The sequence below is a fragment of the Calidris pugnax genome, unplaced genomic scaffold (genome assembly GCF_001431845.1).
Source record: "Calidris pugnax isolate Ruff unplaced genomic scaffold, ASM143184v1 scaffold62, whole genome shotgun sequence".
In the NCBI taxonomy this organism is placed as follows: Eukaryota; Metazoa; Chordata; class Aves; order Charadriiformes; family Scolopacidae; genus Calidris; species Calidris pugnax.
This window is the reverse complement of record NW_015090782.1, coordinates 372,745-382,982: the sequence shown is the minus strand read 5'-3', so window position 1 is coordinate 382,982 and position 10,238 is coordinate 372,745. Positions and strand designations below refer to the sequence as shown.

The window sequence follows — 10,238 nt, the reverse complement described above, 5'->3', positions numbered from 1 at the left end:
CCAAGAGGTAACTGTGGAGCCTTCAGGGGTAGGTGACACCTTGACAATGACAACCAACAGCAACAAGACATGCTTAGTCTGCAGCAGCCTCTAGAAATAGGACAATCCTCCCGCCCCAGAATTCACTAACAAAGCAAAGACAACTTTTTCACATTTCAGTTTATTAAAAATGGATACCATAAACAAGACCTGTACAAAAAAATAGCCGTAATTGCCCAGAATTTGGTAGCAGTTGCCTGGTGAGAAGTTACCGTCTTGGGCCTCCTCTTCCTCTGCCACGGCCTCGGCCTCTCCCACGGCCTCTGCCCCGGCCTCTGCCAGCAACTGAGCAGGTAAAAAGGATAAATCAAGTGAGACCCAAGAATACTTTCATTTTGATTAAAACGTTCTCGATCAAGCATAAACAACATGTCTCATCACAGGGAAGCACTAAATCAGATATTAAGTCTGTTAACTGCTAACGCTCAGCAAGTTGCAGACAATATTGTCATGTTTTGCATAAGATTTTTCAGTATCTGATTTCCACAGGCTGCAGAAAACAAGGGGATATCGCATCACAGTTGGCTGCTTCCAAATGCTCTGACACAGAACTATGTTTCCTCTTATTTTGATAAAATCTAGTTTTTTCAGGCATCAGAAAAAGCATATGCAAGGCAAGAGTATTTTGTTACTACTTACTATACTGGAAAAGATTCCACCCCCCCACCCCCAGTATCAGACCCTGTAGTTTATAAAGCACTCTGCTAAAGGGAAGGGCCATTTTTGACACACTCTGAGACTCCCAAGCTCAGGCACCCCAGGAAAGGGCAGCGTTTATGTAAAGACCCCAGCACCAAACAGCTCCTGCTGTTTTCAGTGATGCCTCTGCCAATTTCTGACGTGATTCTCAGCCCAGGGTCTTGGCTGCGTGTTCCTACTTTGAAATACTGCTATTTAATGGTAAGGGGAAGGCAGAGTCAGAGCCACAGAATAACCCAGGCTGCAAGCAACTGCTGGGTGTCTTATGACCCATATGGTGAAAACGTGACATTTTACCCCTTTTTCCTAAAGAAACACAACCTGTCCCATCAGGTCACAAGGCCACCCTACAAACTTTTGAAATTACTGGTTAGTTTCAAACAAACAAGTTCGTCAGTGTGAGGCTCAAGAAGATACCAAGAAACTTAAAATTCTGTGGAAGTGGGTGGCTGGGCAAGAGACACACGAGCATCCACATCCACGAAGCAGGCTGAAATAATTATTCTCTTCCATCTGATGGCATTAGATTAGAAAGGCAGAAAGAGCAGAGACAGGGAACAAATCTGTGAGAAACAAGGTGTCACTGCATCTCTCAGCCAGCACCCTGCCTTCTGCTGACCATGTCATTTGCCAAGGACAGACCAGGAGTTACGAGCTCCTGAGGCCCAAGGGCATTTACAGATGAGAGCACAGCCCAAGGCAGCTGCGGTCTGCACTGAGCATTACACTGAGGTAAATAGTGCAATCACAGCTCCTCTCCTTTCTGCAAAGTTAAAATAAAATAGTGATGTTCTTGTTCACATCACATCAAGAGGTTAAAAATAAAGTAATCCAACCATACTGCCATTTCTTCATGAAGTCAAGACTACTTTTCCTGGGTGTGAGAGGAGCCAAACACTTTCAGGAGCTTTATCCTCCTCCTCTCTAAAGACAGCAGCCACAACACCTGCTCTTAGTGATGCACACACCTGAGGCTCCTCACACCATCCCAGTCAGGTAAACACTCTGGTGCCTGACACACACAGGGATCACACACTGCAGATCCAAAAACTTAAACGCTAATTACAGACGAAACGGTACAACATTAGCTAATTAATTATTACCACAATTACCTTATTATTTTAAAAACACACAGATTAGCCGTTAGTGCTCTTAGTGATGCACACACCTGAGGCTCCTCACACCATCCCAGTCAGGTAAACACTCTGGTGCCTGACACACACAGGGATCACACACTGCAGATCCAAAAACTTAAACGCTAATTACAGACGAAACGGTACAACATTAGCTAATTAATTATTACCACAATTACCTTATTATTTTAAAAAGACACAGATTAGCTATTGGGCAAAATACACACTGCTGGAAGACAACCTAGAGATTTTCTGGGGTTTACTGGATATTAATCTTTAATAGCATGGATTAAAATGGAATTACTATCTGTACTGTTAGACTTCTAAGGAAAAGGTTTATCTTCAACAAGCTTTTGAAAAAAAAGTTCCAGGAAGGTCTCTCAAATTCAGTTCTCTGACAGACTCTTTTAATCCACAACCAAGTGAATTTCAGTGACACATTCAGCACTGTTCAAGAGCCCGTTCTGGACTTTCTCATGAGGCTGTGTGAGGTTCCCCATCTAAACTGGGGAAACATGGCAGACATTTGGTAAGAGGAAACGTAAATCCCTGGTGTCGGTGTGGATGGAGACTGTGACAGGTTAACATTTACTCAAGCCTAAAAACATTTACGTTTTTAAAAACAGGTGCATGAAAAGCCATACATGTAATTTCACAGGAAAGAAAGCTGGCTCAGAAGGTGGGCAAGGCAGACTTAGCCACTCCAGTGTCAAACCCTCAAAGATGAAATAACTTGCTGCCAAACACAGATATTAAGACACTGAAATCAGCCGCCTTCAGCTTCAGAGTACTAACATGCACACAAAGGCAGAACAAACAGACCAGGAAAGCACAAACTGACCTGCTTCTCTCTTCTTGGATTTGACTTTTGGTTCCACATCCACTAGCAAGGTATCCAGAGGCAAACTGTCGGGCAGAATGAAGTAGCGGATGTTATTCCCTCGGATGCTCAGGGTCTCCAGCTGTACGGGCTCTCTGTTCTTCAGCGTCATTTTCACCGCTTTGAGATGCGTGTTCATACTGACATCCACTCCTGAAACAACACAGTCTGACCTCAGGGCTGAACACCTACAAAACAGTCCCTTGTTGCCTATCTAGGTATGCACGTGCTTCAAGATTTATCCTGTTCATTAATACCTGCTTCTGCCATTCATTAATTCAGCTCTGAAGGAAACGACATGCCTTTCTCTCTCTTAAATTATGCTCACTAATTTATCAATCGCTGCCTTTGCAGCAATTTTGTAAATGGTTAAAACAACTCCTTTGAATAACAAATGAACTGCTGCTTATTACAAAGTCCAATACTAGGCTTTTAACTCTTTTAAAAAGAAGCAGAACAAACCTTTGAGGAAAAATAACCTGATCATTTCCTCTCTCTGTAAGCCTTAGAAAAACTCCAACGTCCAAATAAGTATTTATTTTCTAATAAAATACCTCTAATACTAGTGTGATACCTTCTATTAAAGGATGTAAAATGCAAGAAACAATTGGTCAGTTTCTAACATGGGTTAGAAACTCCCATGACCAGCCAGCTGTAAGACCTGTACGCAGTCAGCACCGTGCCCATGAGGCAGTAATAAACTATCTAAAACTAGAATAAAGTCTCAGCTGAATGCATGTATTGAATAACAGCCCTGAAATGCCTATAATAATTTTTATTTTACATATCACAAGTCTTGCATGGGATTTGAGCTCAAATGGTGAAGATCAAAAGGAGTAAATTTTTCACGTAAAAAATTTAGGCAAAAGACGGGAATCATAGTTTCTAAACACCTGCTAATTCAGTGACAGGGCACCTACATAAGCAAAATTGTGTGTGTGTGTGCGTGTGTGTTCAAACTTCTCTACAAACTACCCTTTGTGGTAAAAATAAATATTGTCTCATTTCATTAACACAGAAAGACAAGCTGCACGATGCCTTATACGTAAGTATGTTATACAAATAACATAAGTGAGTAGCAGGCCAGAACCAGGAGAACCAATTATGCTGTGCTTATTCCATATATTTTTCTGTCCTCTGAGACCTGCACCCCACCTGACCAGCCCCCTTGGTTTCTGTAATGCATGAAACCCACCTCTTCAACCGACAGCCCAGGAGGAAAAGGGGACTGTCTGATTTGCAGACAGCACAGCAATTACTAACATAATTCACACATCAGTGCAAAGGGAAGATCGTTACTTTAGAAACACGGGTTACATTCAAAGTTTTTACAGATTCCTAGCAGAAAATGAGAATTTGCTCAACAGTGAAGCCTGCAGGAGCACCGAGGTGAGGAGACAGGCAGTTTGTTTGCTCCCTACCTCGCTGGGTTCAACAGAGCACGCTGCAATCAGGTACAGGGTGTATCTTATCAAAGCTGAGGGATCCAGCTGCAAAACAACGCCGGTTTTTGACTGCCAAATCTCAGCAGACCACTACTGGCCAAAAAAGCACCTAAGTGATCCCGTGGAATACAGCTCTGCCAAGTTTTATAATGGACATAAAAGTATCAAAGCTGAGGGATCCAGCTGCAAAACAACGCCGGTTTTTGACTGCCAAATCTCAGCAGACCACTACTGGCCAAAAAAGCACCTAAGTGATCCCGTGGAATACAGCTCTGCCAAGTTTTATAATGGACATAAAAGTTTCTAAAAGTAGCCTGGGTTGAGTGAAGGAAAGGACATCAAGCACCTTCATCAACTTCACTGTAGGGTTTGCATCATTAAATATGGAGCCCCCCCTACACACAGCTCATCTCTAAAGTAACGCCAACACGAGCGTTCTCAGAGCAACACCCCTCACTAATAGCATTAGAGCAAACAAAACAGTCCACCTGTTTTTCAATACATACGAGAACCATACAACGAATAATCAAGGCTTTTTCTGCAACTATCAGTTCAGGGACACAAGGAAGCACCCAAGAGACAGTAACACCCACAAACTTATATGATGCGACAGACACTTGGTAACAGCAGGGTGCCAGGTTCTTGACACCAGGATTCCATTCTGCCTGTTTTCATATCGCTTTCATGACATCAATGCAAGTACATGAGATGCATTTCCATAGAGATTCACCTTAACCACAGCAAAAATAATTCATTTGTAGATTAGAACGCCTACGCACAGAGTTTAACCGATTTAAGCCCAAACCAACACTTAATGTTTGCCATTTATCTGTACTACCGTTAGAACAGTCCACCCTCTTCCGGCAATTCAGCTGTAAGGTTTTTAGGTGACCACACCTCATTACAATTTCACAAACAAAAGTCAGATGTACTGAAACGCCTTGTAAAAATTTAGCCGTATATCCACTGCCAGTTTTAAAGGGCAGTGAAACACCCTCACGGGTATCATCGTGCTTCTAAACTCTCTAAAAGAACACCACGCTCACACCAGCTTGGAGTTTATTTCCTTGCCCCCGAGGCTGTCTGTCAGCAGAGCCTGCAGTCAGGCTGAGAGGCTCCCAGACTACAGCGAATTTACTGCCTCCCAGCAACTCCCGCAAACATCCAGGCTCTTCTACAACAAACACGCCTTAAGCTTGCACATAAAGATGCAAATTACAAAGAACTGTACACAAAGATGTAAATTACAAGGAACGCCTCCCGCGTTTTACACAGAAGGTCCCCACAAGAGGGAGTGCGAAGCAAAAAAGCTCAGTCGGAACCACAGCTGCCAACTGTTAGCAGAATGTAACGGGCAGGACCTCCCTGCCCTCTTCCATCCCGACATACCTGTGATGGTTCCATGCACCTGCGTCCCATTCTTCAGTTCAATGGTCACAGTCTCATGGCTCAGCTTCATTAGAAACCTAAAATTAAAAAAAAACAAAGTAATTGTTCGTTCTCACGTAAAGCCTTATGCGTTTAACATCCTGAAAAACAGTAAGGGGCAGGTATTCACACCCCGAGCTGCCAACCACAGCGCTCCCAGAGCTCCGGGGCTCTGCCACAGACGCCTGGCAAGGCCCGACACCCCAGCGAGGCCCGAACCCCCAGCAGAGCCCCGACTGAACCCTGCGAGACGCACCCAGCCACTGCCGAACAAAGGCGGCAAGGCTCTGGAGCTTGTTATCCCCTCGGGAAGGTAACTCTAACCCAACCCGGGTGGGGGGGGTTTTCCCCGCTCAGAAAGGGTGGTTTTACTGAGGAGCCCGCGCAGGCCCAGCCCCCGCCGCCGCCTGACCCCGCGCCCCGGCCCTGCAAGGCGAACGGCTGGGCCGCCGCCACCCGGGGTTCGGCAGGGCCCCGCCGCCTCACGGCCCACCGGCCGGGGGTGAGGGAGGGGACCCCCGCCAGGAGGCCCTCAGGGCGGCGGCCGTTGAGCGCGCGGGCTGCCTCGGCGCCGCCCGTCAATCCGCCTCCATCCGCTCACCTGACGAGCTTCATGGCGGCGGGAGGCCGGCGCTGCGGCCGGGCGGCCTCGGGCAGGGAGCGGCGGCCGCCCCGCGGGGGAGAAGGCCCCGAGGCGCGGGCGGTGCGAGGCCTCCTCCGAGTAGGCCGCGCCGCGCCTCGCCGCTGGCGCCAGGAAGCGGCCGCCGTCGACGGCGATGAATGGGCGGAAGGGGCGGGGCCAGGAGCGCCCCCTCACCCCGGGGGGGACGGCGCATGCGCGGGGCGACACGGGCGCGCACTGAGGGAGGGAGGGAGGAAGGAAGGAAGAAAATGGCGGCGGGAGGGAAGGGGCGAGCGGCCTGTGAGAGCCAGGTTTCTCCTAAGGTTACACACCTACTCCCGCCCTACGTTTCTGGCAGAATTAGTTCCAAGTATTTTTTGTATTGGATATTAGGAAAAATGTTTCCCCTGAAAGGGTTATCAACCCCTGGAACGTGCTGCCCAGGGAAGTGGTTGAAGCACAGACACAGTGCTTAGGGATACAGAGGGTCCTAAAGGTCTCTTCCAACCTAGGCAATCCTGTGATTCATTTAGAGAACTTACCACTCCATGATACAAAATGTTAACGTTTAAGTAACAATTCTAACACTTAAAGTAAAAATTTTGGCTAAGTGTGGGAACCTAGTCAGTTAGTGAGGCCCCACCACTTCAGCCTCTTCCCACTATTATTTTGGACACACCAGTCTCTTCCTGCTATTATTTCAGACAGACCCATCTCAGAACCTCTGCATTTGGGCAGGCACATTTCAAGTTCAGGTTTGCAGTCGACTGTCTAACATACTGCAATACAACCATGGAAAATAAACCAATGAATTAAGGAGCAGGGCTGAGTGCAGCTTGAAAGTTTGCTTGACATAACTAAGCCACTCTTGGAGGAGTGAGCCCCTGTGCATCCAGCTGGTGGGTGCCTAAAATGAGGGACAGACAGGGAGAAGACGAGTTAAATCTTCTCACCAAGTACCTATTATAGGCAATAAAAACCCCTGAAGCCCCCCCGAAGGGGGAAGTAAAGAGCCACCGGTACTGAGCAGAGGTGATGATTAAGCATCAGAGAAATCCAGACACAGCAGTTCTCAGACTGGGATCTGGACTGGCAACAAAGACTGGAACTGCCAGCTCTCACATATGGTACAGTGCAAGATCATAAATATTGAAGCACAGAATAACCAAATCTTCACCTGCCACAAGCAGATCCAAAACCAAAGCATCCTTCTGGTGAGAAACGGCTCCTAAGGATCAATTTGGGAAGAGTCCACTCCAAAGCACAAAATGCACCACAGACAGTGTATCTAGAAAAGTTGAACATTTTATTGTCATTTATGAGTACACCATTTGTGATCTCAGAAGTACAGACTCTTTGCAAAGCACTGAAATACAGGTGCCTTCCAACTTCTAAAACCTACACTACTCTACGTCTTCCAAACCTTTTGTATTAGCGATTCAAGTTTGGTCTTTGCTGCAAGAAGTTCTTCAAAGATGCAAAGATTTAGTTGTAGACTTGCAAGACAACTGAACCGAGTTTCAAACACCACCTGCCAGTGAGCCATCAAAACCATTACCTTTAAATACCAATTCTATGGTTTTCTTGTATTTTGTGCCCATAATGGAGTTCATCTTTGAAAAATTTTAAGTTAGAGGATTTTTCCAGTTAACGGGCAACTGGCATTTCCATTACAGCATCTAGAAGCAAATGGATACTTTGCAAGTACTAGTGCTTATGAACAGGTTATGTTTACACAAAACCCAGAGAGGCCTCCAGAAACATTCAAGGTTAAAATGAACGGTTAAATAGCTGCAAAAATCTGTACATATTTTCAGTCATAACACGAGGAAACACTGGAGCATCAGTGTTCTGTGTTCTGGCTTCACTAGTGACAACTGCGCTAGTTCTAGTATTCTACATGTTTCTCCCTTCCCCCCTGTTTAAATTTTATAACTGCAATCTGAATATACAGCTGTACTTACAGGAAATATTAAACAATGCACAGCGCCTTAAGCAAGTTCCATGTCTGGTTTTGAACAAACCATATAAAATAAGTGACAAAATAGTTTAAAATTGGTCCTTGATTAGGATTACTTATTTTTATACAGCTTGGAAGCACTAAATGTAAAGACACACATTTATTATTAACCAGCACAAATTATTCTATGATTCTGTAGCTTTTTTCCTTTTTTTTTTTTTAAAGAATGTGTTACAGTATCATGCATGAAAAGCAAGCTGCTGCTTCCAAGTGCAAACATGGAGCTTAGACCAAATGCTCTCTCTCATGTTGTTATTCCTTCTTTCATAAATTATTTCAACAGAAGAATGGAAGCAGCTGACTAGCAAAACAATATGAAGTTCACCTTTTACGTTGTGACCCATTCTTAAAGTAATGGAATACTTTGGACCTTTAGCATAAGGAAGGTTCAATAAACACTGCAAAGGATTTTTACATTCTTTGATTTAATTTACATCTTTAGAAAGAAAACTCTGTATTTTAACTCGCTAACTAGTGAATCACCTGGAGACTGTAGTATTGAAACAGTGCAAGACATTTGCAACTTCAGGAACATCCAATTACACTGTCCTTTCACCTCAACAATGATTAGTAGAATATTGCATCAGTCCTAGATAAACAAGACAGGACAAAAAAAAGCTCATTTTAGAGGAGCATTAGGACTCAAAAATCTTTTATATTTAGTGAACAGAATCCACACACAAATATGCACGAAGGACTCCATAACATGGACTTTATCACAACAAATGTAATCCAGCTGTAAATCACGGAACTAGACTTTTTTTTTATTGGTATGAAGCCATATTTGTTCAGAGACCACAATTAGAAGCTCCATTATCCAACACCTGGGTTTTTCTGACAAACGGCATCAGAGCTCTCTCCTGTCAAGACACAGACCAAAAATTCAGCAGAAGCAGCCCAGCTGGACTATGAGCTTAAGCAGTCCACTTAAGCCCGTAAACACTCCAGACACCAAAATGCTGGCTTTCAATCTTTCATCTTTGCATTACCTCAGTAAGAGCAGAGCCCCCTCCACTAATGCAATATTCCAAAGACCATTGCGACTGACTGTCGAGTCAGGTCTCAGCTGAAAGCTACCACCACCACCAGACATGGTTTTCTCCCCCAAGCCCCCCCCCCACCCCGTTGCCAAGGAAGAATATTAAAAAGACCACTGTTTGGTGTGGAAAGCAGGTCAGTAGAGACTCCAGGTGTGGCTTGAGGAATCCTCAGTACCAAGCCGCTTTCCACACACACAAATTCAGTCCATCTTCTCTTTCTGGACAAGCTTGGGTGCATCTACAAAATCCTTGCCATTGTAAAGGATGATAGCAAAAGTTCCAAAGCTTGCACTTCCCCAGAAAAGCACATAGGCCAGTGTTTCAGTCCATGTATCACCTGTTAAGTCAGATAAACATTTTAGTTCATCAGCTCCAATACCAGAGAAAGGTGGTGGTTTTTTTAGTATGAAAGCAAAATATTTCAAGCCCTCCCTCAGAGATCTGCTGCCAAATGAAGTTAGAAGCCCTTCATGCCTACTGGGGTCTTGTCTTTTCCTTACCTAGAAAAAATTGCGTTTGCCACACAGTTCTTAGAATATTTTTAACAGACAACTACAGAAGTCAGAGTCAAGAACTCTACTGGTTCTGATGTTAGAAAATTCAAGGCAAATGCAGAAGGCAAAAACCTTCACAGCTCCCACTACAGATGTCCCCCTAATCCAAATCTATCAGAACAGGCATAACCCTGTATCTTACTTGCCCAAACTGTTTTCTCTGCCCAGAATTAGGTAGGTATTCTTCTGGGGATTCCTCCAGCCTGCAATAAACCTAGATGTCTGTTCAGGGCCATCTAAATTTGGGGGCAATTACTGCCCCTTAAGTGACTTAACACTGTTTTCTATAGTAGCTCAGGTTTTTCCATAGTAATGATATAGTGCTAACCCCCAATCTCCAGAGCCACACTTACACACCTTTAAGAATGACTGAAAAGC

General features: G+C 44.7%; 2 protein-coding genes across 3 annotated transcripts in view; both read right to left on the bottom strand.

Annotated features, from left to right (window-relative positions):
- Positions 1–141: 141 nt before the first annotated feature.
- Positions 142–8,885, bottom strand: SNRPD1 (small nuclear ribonucleoprotein D1 polypeptide). Of its 2 annotated transcripts, XM_014960491.1 has the most exons (5): positions 8,750–8,885; positions 7,424–7,534; positions 5,586–5,662; positions 2,713–2,904; positions 142–324 (listed from the first exon to the last, which is right to left on the bottom strand). In XM_014960491.1, exons 3-5 carry the CDS (start codon positions 5,653–5,655, stop codon positions 248–250), a joined length of 339 nt encoding a protein of 112 aa, XP_014815977.1. In that variant the 5' UTR covers positions 5,656–5,662; positions 7,424–7,534; positions 8,750–8,885; the 3' UTR covers positions 142–247. The 2 variants fall into 2 exon arrangements, with proteins under 2 accessions (XP_014815977.1, XP_014815969.1); XM_014960483.1 differs by lacking the exons at positions 7,424–7,534; positions 8,750–8,885 and adding an exon at positions 6,226–6,414.
- Positions 7,536–10,238, bottom strand: part of SACM1L (SAC1 suppressor of actin mutations 1-like (yeast)) — a 35,216-nt gene continuing 32,513 nt past the window's right edge. The window contains exon 20 of the mRNA XM_014960385.1: positions 7,536–9,643. Within this exon, the coding sequence (XP_014815871.1) occupies positions 9,507–9,643 (137 nt within the window). The 3' untranslated portion in view covers positions 7,536–9,506. The remainder of the gene's footprint in view (positions 9,644–10,238) is intronic.

Coding starts and splice junctions, on each gene's coding strand:
- SNRPD1 (XM_014960483.1), bottom strand. Junction 2,905..5,585: donor GGTGCATGGAACCATCACAG/GTATGTCGGGAT, acceptor GTGTTGTTTCAG/GAGTGGATGTCAGTATGAAC. Junction 325..2,712: donor ATCCAAGAAGAGAGAAGCAG/GTCAGTTTGTGC, acceptor TTACCTGCTCAG/TTGCTGGCAGAGGCCGGGGC.